Here is an 18,767-nt window from a genome sequence, read left to right as displayed (position 1 = left end):
TTTTCATCCATCAAAACTTTATCATTAACTTAGCAAAAATTGCATTTTTTTGACTAATCAATTTACTCAGATCATTTTGATACCAAGTACAAATTTCTCATCATAGTGAGAAGTCCATAGAAGCCATTCGATTGCTAGTCAGAACTTTTTGTCATCACTTTATGAACTAATTCATTTATTTTTTTTCAAGCATTTGTGTTAGTTTATCATGGTATCTGTGTTTTTATGACCTAACAACACTAAACCCCGACCTTTCCTATCACTATTTACTGTAACTTTGTTCGCCACACAGACAGCCAACCACTTTTTCCTGTCCACCACTCCTCTTTCTCCACCCACTGCTGAGGTTACCTGGTTAGGTGGGGGGGGGGAGGCTATAAATGCAGAAAAACACGCCGCTCTGTCCTGAGAAGTACACAAGTGGTCCCACACCTCTGTGTGCTGACAGTTAAAGGGTCACATAAACGGCATTTCCACAGAGAGGCTCCACAACAGTTACTGCTCCTCATTCATTCTTCAACTCATCAAAGAGAGAGAGAGTATTAGCAACGGGAGAGCAGCTGGGAGGCTGCCATTAAGGGCTCAGCCATGCTTGGAGGCATCCACACAGATTTGTTGGTCACAGTGACTCTACTCTTTGTAACTCTCACAGGGACTCAGTGCAGGTGGGTGTCAAGATAATTCAGCTTTTAACTGTCGATTTTTAGCTGATGTGTTACTTGAAATATTGTTATACTGATAACATTAATTTCATGAAGTGGAAAGCAAATGGGATTTTGATTTGTGTTTAACTTTTGTTTTTTAGTCAATCAGATATTTTATTAATTTATGGCATATTTGTTTGATTTTGATTTATTTCAGGGCTGAAAATGACTTTTCATTAGTTACTTTACCAGACTGGAGGCCAAATTCAGGTATGAAGTTTTACAATTACTAAGATTTATACTCTATAATCACCACAATTTCCTGAATACAAATTTGTCACAACAAGAATTTAAATAAACAGAAATAAATGAACAGAGATACATACTGTACATAATACTATATTTTACCCTTTTTTTCTTTCATAGAATATGTTACACAGTGTTTCTATGATGGACACAGTAATCTGATTTGTGACTGGACCCAACAAAGAACAGGTACACATGATTACCGCAAAATAGCACAGCAATGTGCAATGTTAATTAAATCTAATAATGAAATTGAAAGCCAAATATGTTTTTTAAAGTCATCAAGCAAGGTTACAGCTCAGTTCAGTTAAGTTAAGAGTTCCCGTTGACACTAAGAGATAACTTGTCTGTAGCAACCTTTAATTTTGTCCCACCCCTACGAGGGGGATTTGGAACGTCGGTCCACAGTTCTGTTGTAATCTACAGGCAGGTTGTGACTGCGTCTGTGCCTCGCTGCGTATCACAAATTGATCTGAAGCAGGCTAATAATCTTTTATAGCCTGGTGCTCTCCCAGGGGCAATCAAAGTAGAGGGCCCGCACTTAAGGTTCAAATTTGGCACAAAACACTCTAAACTGCTATTTTGCATTTAATGATAATTGCACCACAACAGATGTGCTTCTTGTTTTTTATTGCAATAACAAAGACGAGGGAATGGTTTGATATTTCTGATGTGATTAAAATTATGATATGACATAAAAGCTCATTCCTAACCCCCACGTAGTTAAAAATATATTTCACCATTTATACGGTGTGATTTAAACAGAATGGAGTGGTCATTGTCATTGAATTTGTACTGAAAGTGCTATATTGGAACAATTTAAATAAATGAGTTTGCTCACTTTTTATAATGTGAATGACAGATTTTAGTGTATTACATTTTTCTTGTTGTCCTTTTCACCTCCAGAGGATGATGTAGAGACTATTTTAGAGAGTGGTCCACTGGGGCCGGAGGGCGAGGCCTGTCTAGAGTTTTGGTACTTAGCCCCGGTTGCAGCTAACGGGTCAGAACTTGGCGTTCTGCTGAATAGCAGCGTCGGTCTGACAGAAATCTGGACCTTACCTGCCCTCCCCAGCGATGCCTGGAGACAAGTGTTTGTCCCCTTGAACATCATCGAACCAGGGACTCAGGTAAAATGGCATATAACCACATACCTAATCAAATTGATTTGTTAAATTCAAATATAGTATCGTTTATATTTAAAGTGATAATCTGCTTTTATATCAGGTTGTAGTCAAAGCCGTATCCATGGAGGGACAGTTTAACCGGATAGGTGTACGGAGAGGCTCATGTGGTAAATATTCTTCTTTTACTTAAATAATAATAATATAAGAACAGCCTACTTTTGGTTTCTTCAATAAAAAAATCATGCTATATTTAAGTATACATGGTGATAACAATGTTTATGCAGCACATAAACCGATACTGTCATAACACTTGTCAGATTACTGTCAGTGAAACTGCAAAAGATTATATTTCACAAAACCCTTTTTAAAGCTTAAAGATGTTTAAAAAAAACAAAAAACGTTAACTTATCATGTGTCAGAAGTTCACAAATTTAGTAAGGCAGTAAGAATGTTATTTATTCTTTTGATTAATGATGAAGTATCACCTGTACTAATAATAGGTTGGATAACTGAGATAATTAAGAATATTCCATATAATATTAACACTAAACATAATAATTAATCAATGTTACTAATCAGTTATTCCTAGCCAGATGGTGTTGTGATTATAAAGTGTCGGTCACATCCCCCACAGGAGCCCAGTGTGAATCTGACACAGTGTTCTGGACAGATGAGTCCACCCGCTGCTTCTGTTCTGGTGGCCAGCTCTCCTGCTCGCCCGCTCAGTGCCCTGAGGGCCAAATCTGCGGCCCTCAAACAGGAAACTCCAGTGGGACTTCCGCCTCCGGGATGTGCACTATACACAGTCACACAGACTGCAGCACTTTTGACGGAGTGCTGTTCCGCTTCATGGCCCCTTGCACCTACACGCTGGCTAAGACCTGCTCGCCCTCCAAGGCCCTGCCCATGTTCAGTGTGGAAGTGGTCAATGAGCAGAACTGGAACTCATCGCTGCCAACTGTTAAGCAGGTCAATGTGGACATGGGGAACTTCAGACTGTCGCTGCTGAAAAGGCAGACACACCGGGTTGTGGTGAGTCACTTTACAACAGGAATAGAAATTTAGGAAGGTGATGCCTGTAGCATCTGCTAATACAGTGGATACTACTTATAGTGAACACATCTGTCCGGGTCAAAATTGATCACTATAAGCAGATGATTATTATAACAACATTATTTTTGTTGTTCTGTATTTCTCATGTAGATAACCATATAACTGATATTTGTATAATTATTACATGAATATGAAGCAGACCGCTTCACAATTTACTGGTTTGCTGCCCATTCTTCTGCCTTTTCCCTAACCAAAGGTGAGGCATTGCTGTTTTTAGCCGGCTCTGTGTGACCACAACGCGGGCAGCACATGCAGACGACCGGTGCCCCTTTGCCCGGACTCCTCGCTTGCTCACCCGGTGAGCGGCATGGAGGGAGGCGGGCACCGTTCATCTGCATGTGCTGCCCGTGCTGCGGTGCGGCAGAGCCGGTTTAGGATCGGCAGAGTTTCACTTTGGGGGCATTACACTTGACGAGGGCGGCTTCAACCACAGGTGCTTTTCCCCGTGCACATTCATTTTTCATTCGGAAAAAATTACTTTCTTTTTCCCGTCACGATTTCAATGTGCACACAGCACCAGCTTCAGGTATCCAGTTGGAAAACAGACAGTCCGTGAGGCAAAGTATCACGGGAGTAAAGTAAAAAACAAAACAAAAATGTAATTAACGTCAGTCTAATGTAGTTTTAAAATGTTTTTTCATATGTTGTCATATATGAAAATACCTAAACTGAACACTGTAAGCGGACTACTTGATTAATAAAAGCAAATTATTTAAACAATAGGAATGACAGGAATGATTTCGTCCCAAGCTTTTTGATCACTATAAGCGGTTTCCACTACGTGTGAACAATTCTCCCCAAAAGCTAAAATGTCATACCGTCCTACAAAGGGAGACCAGTTTTTCTCTTGTGTTCATAAAAAAATATTTCTGAGCCCAAACATCTAAATAAGGCTTATTTAATGTTTTTTAGCTTCTGCTTTAGAAACTACAACCATGCGGCAATTAACTAATTTTTGGCAGTCTAATAGTTTGTGTTCAGATTACTCGGCTAGGGTTATCAGAGTGACATCACATTTGAGAACAATATGAGCATTTTTCATTTTTCATAGCTAAAGGAGACAGTATTTTTTCCTTTAAACGTACAGTATTCCCATCCCTCTAAAAGGCATAATTACTAAAGTACTGTCTGTACAACTTCAGTTTTATGGCACCTTGCCATTATGCTGTAATGAGTGTTGAGTTCAGTAATGCACTGAATCGAGCAGTTTCCCGTATCTGCAGCCCATTCTACTGATAAACTGAGTTTTTCTGTAAAGTGCACAGTTCAGTGTCATGATGTCCTGGAACTTATGTGCCTTATCTGCCGCTTTTTATGCAAACTGTCAGATACAGTAAGTCCATATGAGAGCCGGTAAGGAAGTCTAAATCTTGTACTGTTCTTCAGGTTAATGGGGTCTGGAAGAAGCTTCCGTTGAGACTCGGGAGTGGCATGATCAACATCAAGAGCAACCCCGCTGCTGTCGAACTGGGAACCAGCTTTGGTCTGTCTGTCTCGTATGACAACGCTGGTGCAGTCCACGTCGCCCTGCCGTCCACTTACTCTGATGAAGTCTGTGGCTTGTGTGGAAACTTTAACCACCTCAGAGAGGATGACTTCAGAAAGCCAGATGGAACAAATGCCCAAGACGCTACAGCTTTAGCTGAAAGCTGGCAGACTGGGCAAACCACCTCCTCCTGTGAGACCATTCTGGTACCTCATCAGTGTGACCCTCTGGAGATGGCTGAGTATGCCAGCGAGCTGCACTGTGGAGGCCTCCTCTCCGTCACTGGGCCCTTCGCTGGCTGCCTAGCAGTCCTGGGGGCAGAGAGCTACTTCAGGGGCTGTGTAGTCGGCATGTGCGCCACTCATGGCGACCCTGAGGTACTGTGTGAGACATTACAGGTCTACACTGATATCTGTCAGGAGGCTGGAGTCATCGTACCCTTATGGAGGAACTCCACATTCTGCCGTATGTTTCTTTTATTGCTTCCTGCTTTCATTTCTCTACCCTGTTATTAAAATAAGGGAAATAGTGGTAAATAATGACCGTAATAACACAATAACAGTTAAGTTCATGCCCTTTCCTCCCTTCTCAGCCCTTCAGTGTCCTGAGAACAGCCACTACAACTCGTGCGCTGATGGCTGTCCCGAGGTGTGCTCCAGTTTGGATATAGTTGGCTCCTGTGAAAGCTGTGAGGAAAGATGCGAGTGTAACTCTGGCTTAAAACTCAGTGGGGGAAAGTGTGTCCCAGCAGAGGACTGTGGATGCTGGTATAATGGAAATCACTACGAGGTAAGTGAGGTAGATGAACAGGGAACAATTTCATATTCACCTAGTGCTAGAAGTTATTCACACAACTCCCTTTTGCCTGCAGAACGGAGCGACATTCTCGGAGGGAGAGTGCGAGCAGCAGTGTCAGTGCATGGGTAACGATAACGTGCAGTGCAACGCAATGCAGTGCGTAGACAATGAGGTTTGTAAGGTCAAGGATGGGGTCAAAGGCTGCTTCCCTTTCAAACCCGCCACCTGCAGCGTGTACGGCGATCCGCACTACATCACCTTCGACGGGATGGCGTACAACTTTCAAGGGGGCTGCAGTTACACGCTGACGACCACGTGCGGAGAGGAAAGCTCAGTCCAGTTCACTGTGATCGGACACAACACGCATCCTCCCGATCAGAACTTCACCCGATCCAAGCTGGACGCTGTGACTCTTCAGGTTGACGATCTATACGTCACCCTGAATCAGAGTGGAGAGGTCTATGTAAGCATGAACACTCCTTGTAATTCTCTACATATCAGACAGCTCTTTTATAGCGCATGAATGTAGCAGAAGCTGTTGTGCAAATGTGTCTCGGGACTGGCAAGTGGCCCGTTTACTGGATTAGGAGTGTCATTGTTCTGTATTATCTACTGTAATTCATTAATGACTGTGGCTAATCAGCACACCCATGTTTATAGAGTTCAGTTATTTTATGTGTGTCAGGTCATTGGGGTAAGTAACTCGTTCGTCATCTGTGTCTTACAAGAACACAGATACTAATAGCTGACCCACTTGACTTTGCCCCAAACAGCAAGTATTTGTAGCTAATCTGTAGCTAAATATCACAGTAGGAAAAAAACAATAGTGCTCCGTATTTATGCAAGACATTCTAAATAAAATCACAAGAATAATCTCATTACAAATAATGGATTGTCCCCTCTTTAGGTGAATAGTAGCCGAGTCAAACTTCCCTTTTCCACCAGTGATGCATACGGCTCAGTGTGGGTCAACCTGAAGAAAAATTATATTGTCTTGGAGACGACCTTTGGCCTCAGAATGATGATAGACGCGCAGAACAGACTCTTCCTGCAGGTGGATGAGCGCTACAAGTATGAACTGTGTGGACTGTGTGGCACCTACTCTGAACGCCAGGACGATGACTTTGTAACACCAGGAGGCCAAAATTCTACCGGGCCATTTGAGTTTGGCGACAGCTGGAAGGTGCCAGGCAATAATGAGTAAGCTATTGTACTATAAAGAGTATCTGCACAATTGTTTTGTACAAATTTGGCTAAATTAGTGGGCAACCTCCGGGTCTGAAAAGTGAAGCCAATGTGGCAGTGCCTTAAACATGCATTCTTTCTAATAGCCAGCAGGGGGCGACTCCTCTGGTTGCAAAAAGAAGTCTGATTGTATAGAAGTCTATGAGAAAATGACCCTACTACTCGCTAGTTTCAAGTCTTCTTCAATACATGCATTTAGTAAATTATGGTCCCATTTAGAGTCAAATAGACAATAAGGCAGGGTATGCTTTAGGGCGTGGCTACCTTGTGATTGACAGGTCGCTACCACGGCGTTGTCCGGTCTGGGAGTTGTCCGTGTTTTTGTCTTACAACTTAAACCCTTTCAGAGTGTGTTTTTAGTTCATGAAAGTTAATTATAACCTTTTTGGTCGCCTAAAAATGTCTTATTCAGCGTTCGGTTGTACTTAGCTCCACCCTCTCGTGTCACTTCTGGTTGCCAAAAACCAACATGGTGACAGCCAAAACGCCAAACTCGAGGCTTCAAAACAACAGTCCACGAACCAGTGGGTGATGTCATGGTGACTACGTCCGCTTTTTATATACAGTCTGTGGGCTAAATGGATGCAAAGACATTCTAATACCGGCAAAATGAAAAAAAAACACACCATTTTCACAGCCGGTGAAAAGAAAGGTTTTATTTAGCCACGCTAGCAGCGTGGCGCTAATTATATTCCCATCAGCCTCAGCTGTACTTAGGGTTTAGTGCTAATTAGCAAATGACAGCATGCTAACTGTAACATGCTAGACTAAGATGGTGAATACGGAAAACATTATACCTGCTAAACATCATCATGTTAACATACTGATGACATTTAGCTCAAACCACTGTGCCAGATTGCTAGCTGAACACATGTACACAAAGAGAGATATAGCCTACACCAAGCTCACAACCTGGCAAACCCAACATTTATTTTTATTTATTTATGCATTGAAACAAGTTGTTCAAGAATTATGATGTATTATTACATGAATTATCACACATTAATAAACCTTATTTTGAAGTGGAACAATAAACTCAGATGTCTATATCTTTATTTCACTGTCTAAACTTTCTCTTCCAGATGTGTCTCCCATCCAAATGATCCCAGACTCTGTGATTATGATGAGGAGAACGAGGCCTACAACGAGTGTGACACCCTACTAAGAGATGTCTTCAAGCCCTGCCATGAACCCGTTCACCCAAGCATCTACCTCAGTAGTTGTGTGTATGACTACTGCGCCACGAGTGGTGACCAACACACCCAATGTGAATCTCTCAAGTCCTATGCAGCAGCATGCCAGGTTGCAGGAGTGGAGCTGCCCCACTGGCAGACGGACACAGCCTGTGGTGAGTGTTTGAGTCATGAGGATGATTATCATAGGATGGTTACTCTGTGAGTATGTGTAATAATATTTGGTTGTGACTAGATTGATAGAATGTTTTATCAAAATAAAATTTGGTGATCTATTGGCACTAAAGATTAGATAAAGTCATTATATGTCTTGTATTTCTTACTTGCTGATTTTCTTTCCCAGTAATAGCTTCAAAAATCTCTGCTGCTGCTTTTCATTGCACGGAATTTGGCACAGGCCCGTTGCATTAGCAAACTAGGCAAATACCTAGAGCCATGTCTGAGGCGTTTTTGTTTCTTTGATTTGTCATTTATATTAGTTGCAGTAGGTGGTTAAAATGTGAAGGGGGTTGCCTAACGCAAAATATCTCCAAAAAGGATAAGATGGAGAACTCATTCCCTTTTTTTGTTTCTTTCTTTGTTTGTTTGTTCGGCGTTTTGTTTTGTTGTTGTCCCCATTTCAGCTGACCCCCCAACCACTACAACTCTTCCAACACCTCCAACTCCTGCCACTCCAACACCAGATCAGACTCGTAAGAGCATTCAGGGTTGGGAAGGTTTATCGGTTTGGATAATCAGTGGCATGATCCAGCTTATAATTAATCGTTTCAAAACCAACCATTGTGTTTTACTATGCTTGCCTCCAAAACCTGTACAGACGTTTTAATGTATAAATGTATTTAAATACATTTAAATGACCTTGGTGAAATTAGCTAGAGATTGGATGAAATAATATTTTTTTTAGGGTAATTTATTTTCAAATAAAATTGTATTTTTCATACTGTAATATTCCTACGCATAAAAGCTCATAGTATTTATCCTTTCCATTGTGTTTATATGATTTTTCATAGTCTGCCCCATAAACTGTGACTTTGAAAATAATCTGTGTGGGTGGGAGCAGCTCGTACAGGACAGTTTTGATTGGACAAGACATTCAGGACCCACTCCATCAAGCTCAACTGGCCCAAACCAAGACCACACCACTGGAGGTAAAAGACAATATCAGGCCACACCACCACATCTGTTGTGTGTCTGCACTGGTATTTCATTATTCATGTTTATTGTGCTATTTTTCAACGTTTTTCTAGCTGGTTTCTACATGTATATTGAGGGAGATAGTGTAACCCATGGAGATTCGGCTCGTCTGTGGAGCTCGATGTGTCATTATAATGGTCCACTATGCCTGCACTTCTGGTACCATGTGTATGGTTCTGCCACAGCCATGGCCCTCAATATCTACCTGCTCAAAGACAATAAAGTTACCAAGCTCTGGTCTAGGATGAACAACCAGGGACCAGAATGGCATCAAGGAAATATTGACATCAAAGTGACTGGTCCATTCCAAGTAAGTCTGACACTATATACAGACAATACATGGGCCTAAAAGATGATCTTATTGTATATAGTGAAACATTATATTTTCCTATTACCTCTTTCAGATCATAGTGGAGGGAATTCGAGGCTCTAATGCTCAATCAGATGTGGCCATCGATGACATTTCCATCCACTTTGGCTCATGCTCAGGTGACATTCACCACTAACTAAAAGGGGAACAAAACCTTCTAAATTGTATTGAAGTTATAATAATATCTTTAATATCTCAATGTCAATAATCACATCCTTTAGGTAGCTTCCCTGACCTGGCTAGTGGAACTGTGCCTCCTTCCATAACTACGGAAGTCGTCCCCTCACACCCGGGTAAGTACACAGGAAGCTATATTTTATGGGCCACTTGTTTCTGCATCAGAAAGCTGAAGTGCGGTTACAGATTAACATTTATGTCTAGTGACTGTGTAATTTCTAATGGTAATTGAAGTTACAGATTGTCTAAATTTTTAGGAAGTTGCATAAGGGCCTCAATACGTAGTTCATGTTAATTTTTTGCAAATGTTTCCCTCATAGTCTGCAAAATGGACTGTAGCTTCAACAGCAACCTTTGTAGCTGGAATCAGATGATCACAGATGCTTTTGACTGGATATGGCAAAGTGGTTCCACCCCCACCCTGATGACTGGGCCCTCTGCTGACCACACTGGTGGTAATATACTCCTTCTTTATGTAATAGGTGACACACTATAAAGAGTTAAGGAAATAATCTGTTTCACTATGTAAAGTGATTCCTCTTGTTTCCTCATTCCTCTTTTCTAGATGGTCACTATCTTTACATCGAGGCCAGCAGTGTGACATATGGAGACACGGCTCGTCTCATCAGCTCCGAGTGTTCGGACTCTGGTCCTCAGTGTCTGCAGTTCTGGTATCATATGTACGGCTCAGCAGATACAATGGGCCTCCATGTTTACCTGCTCCAGGAAGGGTTAGCCGATGCTGTTTTTTGGAGAAGAAATGACCAAGGAAATATGTGGCACCTGGCTCAGGTGGACATCACAACAACTGGAGCTTTCCAGGTCAGACAACTTCCACCAGGCACTCAGATGATTCAAAGAGTGTCAGCCAATTATGTTGTAATGATAAAATATTAACTATAATAGTCATCTTACAAATAATGACCAAACTTTTATTTCTTACTCAGATCATCATTGAGGGGCGGAGAGGCTCCAACGAAGAGTCTGATGTGGCAATAGATGATGTAAAGCTTTATCATGGCCGATGCTCTGGTAAGAAACATGGACACTGAATAAGTACCACTAAACTTTTAAAACATGTTATTTATCATAAGGCTAGGTAGCTTGGAAATGTATTAAAAATATGCAGTTATTAACCTTTCTTAAACTGTTGCAGACCAGAGTGGTGTTGTGGCAACAAATCTTCCTAAACCTGGTGGAAACACAGCTCGTCCAAGTGTCCCTGTGCCAACCACTGTAGCGCCAGAGCCTCCTCTGGTCAATGTTACAGCTCAGCCACCTGTACCAAATATCACCACACCTCCCGTTGTGGAAGCAACAACCAACTTCATTAATAAGGACAATGTCACTGAAGCTCTAGATAACATACCACCATCACACTCAGGTACAGTGCTAATTCCACAGCAGCACTTGTACAACCCTGGTGTCGGGACTTAGATCATTTATTTTTTCCACATAGTTTTGGGGATTTCCAGTGATTTCAAAATATGTATGACTTTTGTTTCCAGTTTGCCAACTCAACTGCAATTTCGGACAAGATCTATGTCAGTGGAGTCAACCTCTTACGGATGTTTTTGATTGGACAAGGCATAGTGGCTCCACTCCTACTATGATGACTGGGCCTTCTTCAGATCACACCACGGGAGGTAATGAGCCTTCAGACGCAATACTCCAATACTAAGCAAGGACTCATCTTAGGCCTGGCGGGCCACTAGGCTTGCAATACACTGGCAGAAACCCTGTATAAAATTATCTAAGAAAACTGTGCATTACTTTAACTTAGCTAACTCTTATGTCCTTAACCAGATGGCCACTATCTTTACATCGAAGCCAACAGTGCGTCATATGGAGACACGGCTCGTCTCATCAGCTCTGAGTGTTCTGACTCCGGTCCTCAGTGTCTGCAGTTCTGGTACCATATGTACGGCTCAGCGGATACAATGGGCCTCCATGTTTACCTGCTCCAGGACGGATTAGCCGATGCCGTTTTGTGGAAGAGAAATGACCAAGGAAATATGTGGCACCTGGCTCAGGTGGACTTGACAACAAGTGGAACTTTCCAGGTGAAATGTTTCTTCTCCTAACCTGTCTAATGTTCAAAACTTGCAGAGCAAAACACTAATAGTGTACTACCTGCGACAATAAATGAGTATGATTGGCTTTAGTAACCTGTGTACTTAATTTTAGATCATATTTGAGGGGCGAAGAGGTTCCAATGATCAGTCTGATGTTGCCATTGATGATGTATCACTTCATCGTGGCCACTGCACAGGTAACTCTGTCCTACTGATATTCAGTGTAGTTCACACACGTCTTAACTGAAAATGTGACTGACTTGATTGTAAAATGAAGTTACAGATGTAGCTGGACCAACAATCCCAGCTCCCACAACCTTCAATCCAGAGCTTCCTCCAGCGAACAGCTCAACTGCTACACAACCACAAACATCAACTTCATCAAAACCACAGCCACCATCGACAACTCCTTCTACAACAACCATGACTGCCACAACAGCAGCAGCAACAACTGTGACCCCAAAAACACCAATAACAACTGGACCCCCTACCACAGCTAGACCCTACCCAACAACAACAGAGCATCCAGGATTTGAAACTTCAGAGCAACCAGATCCTGAATTTACAGAAGGACCCCAAACGACAGCCATACAAGAGCAACCAGCTACATCGAATGAACACCCAAGCACAGCTAGACCCTACCCACCAACAACAGAGCACCCAGGAGTTGAAACTTCAGAGCAACCAGAACTTGAAACTACAGAAGGAGGCCAAACAACAGCAAGACCAGAGCAACCAACTACATCTAATAAACCCAAAACCACAGCTAGACCCCAACCCCACACAACAGAAAGTCATGAACCTACAGCTGGATCACAAACCACACAAACAGCTGGACCACAATCCACAACTGCAGCTGGACCACGACCCACAACGACAGCTGGACCACAATCCACAACTGCAGCTGGACCACGACCCACAACGACAGCTGGACCACAATCCACAACTGCAGCTGGACCACGACCCACAACGACAGCTGGACCACAATCCACAACTGCAGCTGGACCACGACCCGCAACGACAGCTGGACCACAACCCACAACTGCAGCTGGACCAAGACCTACAACGACAGCTGGACCACAACCCACAACGACAGCTGGACCACAACCCACACCAACAGCTGGACCACAACCCACAACGACAGCTGGACCAAAACCAACAACGACAGCTGGACCACAATCCACAACTGCAGCTGGACCACGACCCACAACGACAGCTGGACCACAATCCACAACTGCAGCTGGACCACGACCCACAACGACAGCTGGACCACAACCCACAACTGCAGCTGGACCAAGACCTACAACGACAGCTGGACCACAACCCACAACGACAGCTGGACCACAACCCACAACGACAGCTGGACCAAAACCAACAACGACAGCTGGACCAAAACCAACAACGACAGCTGGACCAAAACCAACAACGACAGCTGGACCACAATCCACAATTGCAGCTGGACCACGACCCACAACGACAGCTGGACCACAATCCACAACTGCAGCTGGACCACGACCCACAACGACAACTGGACCACAACCCACAACTGCAGCTGGACCAAGACCTACAACGACAGCTGGACCACAACCCACAACGACAGCTGGACCACAACCCACAACTACAGCTGGACCAAGACCTACAACGACAGCTGGACCACAACCTACAACGACAGCTGGACCACAACCCACACCAACAGCTGGACCACAACCCACAACGACAGCTGGACCAAAACCAACAACGACAGCTGGACCACAACCCACAACAACCATCAAACCACATTCTACAACAGGTAGACCTCAGCCTACAACAACAGCCACACCACAACCACCAACTACGCGTGTACCAAGTAAGTTGGAAGTTTTTATTTCCCTATAAGAAACAAAAAAAACATGGAATGAGTTTCCCATAATGTACACTTCATATGAAAGACACCAGTGGCAAAACTCATGGTGAGCTAAGACACTCTAAGTTTATGACTAAGTGTCTCTACCACTCTGTCTCTCTAGCACCCTCCTGCCCAGAGAACAGTCATTACACCATTTGTGTCCCTGCCTGCAGTCCAACTTGTTCAAACCTGAATGGCCCACCACGCTGCGGTGACAATGTGGGTTGCGAGGCGGGATGTGTATGTGATGAAGGCTTTGTGAAGAAACGGAGGAGTTGTGTGCCTATCCAACACTGTGGATGTGTGGACAGGAATGGCACCAAACATAGTGTGAGTGACAGAAGTCATATACAGCGTCAAATACTTACAAGTCACGACTACTTTCTGGAAGCCTGTGCATTATTGCCAAAAATGGCGCATGTGGACATTGATGTCCTAGCAGTATGATAACTCTCTCTTTCTTGTCAGTTCAATGAAGAGTGGTACACCGATCACTGCAGTCAGAAATGTGAATGCGAGAAAGACGATGGCGTAGGGAAGATTGACTGTGATGACCAAGATGAGTGCGATGGGAATGCCGTCTGCCTTCAAAACCAGGAGGGCGATTATTACTGCCAGTCTACAGGTGCTGTAAATGTCAACATATACTGTAACTCTGTGATGTATCAAAACCATGTTGTTCACTCATTTCTGAATTGCTCTACACTTGTTGCTCCACAGGCTTCGATGAGTGCACGATCAGTGAAGACCCTGAGTACAGAACCTTTGATAAAATGAAGCACGACTTTGAGGGGGAGCACTCATATGTGCTGGTTCGGACCAATAACTTGCCAAATAACATTCCACCTGTCTACATCGAGGGCATCAATAGCGTACATGATGACAGTAGCAGTGAAGAGGACCGCAGAGACAGTGAAGAAGATGACGATGATGAAGATGATGATAGCGAACATGACGACGACAGTGACGAGGATAAGAAACACTACCACTTAAAAGTGCTTAAAATCAGAGTGTACAATCACACTCTTCTATTCAAGAAGAATCGGAGGCTGCTCGTAAGTATTAAGGGCGTTTTTAACAACACGCTGCCTCCATCTCATTTTCCTGTGGCTCCCTTCCAGCAGCCCCAATGTTTTGTTCATGGGATAATATCATCATATTTTTGCCCACCCACAGACATTTGTGAAAGCGCTGAGGGAAATAACCAGTGCTCCTTCATATTTTCTCTGCGAGGTGTTACGATAGCAGTGAGGCAGATGATGTGTGCTAAATTATGCTCTGTCATATGTTATTTCCCTATTGGCACTTTACACATGTTTGTGTGTGTATGAGAGAGAGAGACAGAGACAGAGAAACAGAGACAAAGAAACAGAGAGAGAGACAGAGCCTGTAGAAAAGCTGCACTATTGACATATTTTTCAGGAGTCATGTAATTTTAAGAAGGCCTGCACACAGTATATTGTATTCAGTATCCAAAGAACAGTGGTATTTCATAGCTTGAGCATATTCAAGCAGTAACATTTTTTGAATTGCTATAGCTTATATTTTCTAATTTAAATGTTTCATACAATTAAGAATATCATTATTTCTTCAAAGGAGTCAGAATACATAATCCAAAAAAAAAACAACGGACATTTCCAAGGTCAGAGTTACTTTTGGAAGAGTGAAAACAATGTTTTCCATATCACCACTAGAACATTAACTAACAATATCGGAGATTTTTAAATATAGTCAAGCTATACTAATTGTGCGTACAGTACCCATAATACCATACTATTAATATGCCAGAAGAAGATTTAGTAAGTCTTAGTACATATATCAAATGCACTATGCCAAAAAATACCAGGATGTCCTACTTCATCCGGTTGCATTTTGCAGTATGCAAACCAGCACGCTTTTATGGTCATTCTGACCCACAATCCTCTGCCCAGTAGATATATAAGCAAGAGGGTCAAAGTTCAAGGCACATTGTGTCCCAGTTGTATGCAATCTGCATGCAACAGTACGTACTTTAAAAGGATGGCTGCAGTACGTAGGAAAAGTAAAAATAAAGCATGCGATTTGGAACGCAGACTAACAGTCTGCAGCCATGCTTCCGGTCCTGTGAGGTTGTACTTACGCACGGTGGACCTTTGAGCTAAATGCTAACATCACTATGTAAACATGCTCACAATGATATTGCTAACATCCTGATATTGATAAGGTATAACGTCTATCATGTTACCATGTCAGTTTAGTGTGCCAATTAGCACTGAACACAAAGTACAGCTGAGGCTCATGAGAATGTCGTTAGTGTTGCAGGTATTTGGTCAAAAATTACAAATTACAATTTTGACCAAATGAGAGGGGCTAGTTGAAAAGTGAGTTATTAGAATTCATCTTGACGGAGAATGTCTCTACCAGATTTCCTGACACTCCATCTAGTATTTGTGGAGACATTTAACTAAAAGTAAATAAAATGCCGACCTCATGTTGGCGCTCGAGTAAAAGTCAGGGGATCAACAAAGGCAGTGAGATTCTTCTTGTGTGGACCATGAATGTCTGTACCAAATTTCATGGTAATCCATCCAATAGTTCAGTCTGAACAGCCATAGAGACGCGCTGATAGCATGGCTAAAAATTTATGTTTTGTGAATCCCTGCACACAATATACACAATCATAGAAGAATGAATACTAGATCAGACAAGTCTACTTAAATATGATAGATTGCATTGACATTGCCTCGCTGTTTCCCCCCCAGGTGGATGGAAAGAGAACTGATACTCCCGCCTCACCGACTGCTGGTCTAAAGATCTGGGAGCATTCCTCTCGCATCTACCTGAAGACCGACTTTGGCCTCTCAGTGGAGTTTGATGGACACGGCAACGCAGGTAACTCATCCTCCCCTCATTAAACAAGTGATAATAACAGAATTAGCAGTAGTCCTGAGATTTGTAGGATTCATCAACAAATCATTAAATCACAATTCATCATTTATTCCCATGTCAATGAACGAGTTATTTTCTCTGGAAGAGGCACTGAATTATGTAACATTGTATTGTTGATGTTGTTTCTGCAGAGATCATTCTACCACGCATATATAAAAGGAAGGTGGGGGGTCTGTGCGGGAACTTTGACGGTCAAAAACGAAATGACTGGATGAAGCCAGATGGTAGCAAGGCCAGGGACGTTCAAGAGTTTGGAGACAGCTGGAGAGTGTGAATATCAGATGGATGTAAGGATGAGACATGGCACTTAAAAATACCCTGCGGAGCTTTTAACCACCAGTAGAAACATCACTGTGGACTGTACAAGAAAACAGACAGAATTAATGCAGATTTCATTTTTTCCTTTAGAAAACATCCTCTCCCAAAAAGCTGCCAAACATGACTTGGCATGAACACATGGGCAATGATGTCCAGCTTTCTTTACCACCAGCTCTTCGGGACAATAAATACACAACGATGATGACTTTTTGCTTTTATACACCAAGTATATCATAGTAAATAAACTTCCCTGCTGCACCCACATCATTCTGGGATGTTGAATTGTTTCAAGAATCTGATGTCAAGCTTTAAAGTCTATTTTTAAAAAGTCTCTAAAATCTCTAACATCTTCGCATTTTCCAAGAAATCTGTGTACTCTTGTGACATTATATCAGACTTTTTGTGTCATTGCCAATTATACTCAGGTGATGTTCTTAGAGCTGTGCATATACTGTAGGAAAAATAATGATTATTTATCACTATCCGATGATGTTGAAAGAGAAACTCAATGTGCAATAAATGATTAGAAAATGCACTCAGGTCATAATGTGCATGTGAATGTTGGTGGTTTTCTATTGAATCTTCACTGTTCTAATAAACATGCACTGTGGTTACACGTGTGTCGCCATTAGTCTAGTCTTTCAGTCTCATGTGTAGCTACAACGGCATTCTTGACATTTCTACAGTCTGACTGTGTATCATTACAGAAAGAAAAAGTATTACTTCTGTAACATGATATATTATTCTGAGACGAAAAGGTATTTTTTTTTTTTTCTGGCAGACAATAGGATGATTCTTATCAGGAGTGCACCTGTATAAATAAGCTTTGGTTAAACTCAGCAGTCACACAGAGTCATGGATCGGTTGTACTTCTTCCTCCTGTTGGGGTTTCTACCTCTTTATGATGGTGAGTTAAACATTATCGCATTTAATAAAAGGTTTAATAAAGTAATGTCATGGCATAATTATCTCATTATATAAAAATGTAGGGCTGCAACTAACGATTATTTTCATTGATGATTAATCTGTCGATTATTTTGTCGATCAATTGATTAGTTGTTTGGTTTATAAAATGTCAGAAAATGGTGAAAAATGTTGATTGGTGTTTCCCAAAGCCCACGATGACATCCTCAAACGTCTTGTTTTGTTCACAACTCAAAGAAGTTCAGTTTACTGTCATAGAGGAGTAAAGAAACCAGAAAATATTCACATTTAAAAGAGACTGTTTGTAACTTCTTACACGTATAAATCAATCCGGGTCGGCGTTCCATGCGCGCTCGCGTGTGGCTACGCCGTTCAGACAAGACTCCAACACAAACTACACAGAAGCACCAAAACTGCAAAGTTATATCTAGTGAAGCCCGTCTTGCAAAACGTTGTTGGCCGCGGTCAGAGGACATGGGGGAGACCGTAGCTTTGGTCTCCATGGCCGGAGTCTCTGCTGTACTCTGCTCCTCTGCCGGCTTGCCTTCACTCACGCACTTAACACTCCACACTGCAGGAGAGTTAGTTTAGCTCTGAGAATATCTAGTAAATGTACAGTGGACGTTTGTGCAGAAATAAATGCTGCATCCCCTCCAGACCAACAGAGGATTCCCGTGTCTTGTGAAGTGACGGGGCTCCGCAGCGAGAAACGTTATCGTCTCCGACCAAAACTCCGGTGTCTCCCATGTTCCCTCCGGCTGCGGTCGGGAGGCTGAAGCAGGAAAAGCCAACACTAGAATCAGCATTGATTCATGGAGAGACCTTCGTCTGGTCAGCTATAACATTAGGTAGGCGATCGATTAATAGTTGACAACTAATCAATTAATCGTTGCAGCTCTACAAAAACGTGTTTAACTGAACATTTAGGATTCACAGTTAAAATTATGTTGATAAACACTTATTTTAATAATGTGCTTTATTTTA

At 42.4% G+C, this 18,767-nt stretch overlaps 1 protein-coding gene across 2 annotated transcripts; it reads left to right on the top strand.

The window, feature by feature from the left end:
* Positions 1-400: 400 nt before the first annotated feature.
* LOC141777139 (uncharacterized) lies at positions 401-17,475 on the top strand. 2 transcript variants are annotated; one of them, XM_074651121.1, is made up of 30 exons: positions 401-665; positions 862-914; positions 1,071-1,139; positions 1,857-2,080; positions 2,178-2,244; positions 2,712-3,109; positions 4,577-5,141; positions 5,269-5,465; positions 5,548-5,937; positions 6,382-6,674; positions 7,802-8,067; positions 8,536-8,604; positions 8,923-9,060; positions 9,160-9,416; positions 9,511-9,595; positions 9,698-9,769; positions 9,974-10,108; positions 10,219-10,475; positions 10,601-10,685; positions 10,810-11,037; positions 11,162-11,299; positions 11,460-11,716; positions 11,841-11,925; positions 12,006-13,227; positions 13,492-13,574; positions 13,735-13,943; positions 14,082-14,238; positions 14,334-14,668; positions 16,355-16,484; positions 16,673-17,475. In XM_074651121.1, the coding sequence occupies exons 1-30, from the start codon at positions 589-591 to the stop codon at positions 16,813-16,815; spliced, it is 6,684 nt and encodes a 2,227-aa protein (XP_074507222.1). In that variant the 5' UTR covers positions 401-588; the 3' UTR covers positions 16,816-17,475. The 2 variants fall into 2 exon arrangements, with proteins under 2 accessions (XP_074507222.1, XP_074507223.1); XM_074651122.1 differs by lacking the exon at positions 8,536-8,604.
* The last annotated feature ends 1,292 nt before the right edge of the window (positions 17,476-18,767 follow it).

The sequence above is a fragment of the Sebastes fasciatus genome, chromosome 11 (assembly GCF_043250625.1).
Source record: "Sebastes fasciatus isolate fSebFas1 chromosome 11, fSebFas1.pri, whole genome shotgun sequence".
Classification (NCBI taxonomy): Eukaryota; Metazoa; Chordata; class Actinopteri; order Perciformes; family Sebastidae; genus Sebastes; species Sebastes fasciatus.
This window is presented reverse-complemented; position numbering and strand designations above follow the sequence as displayed.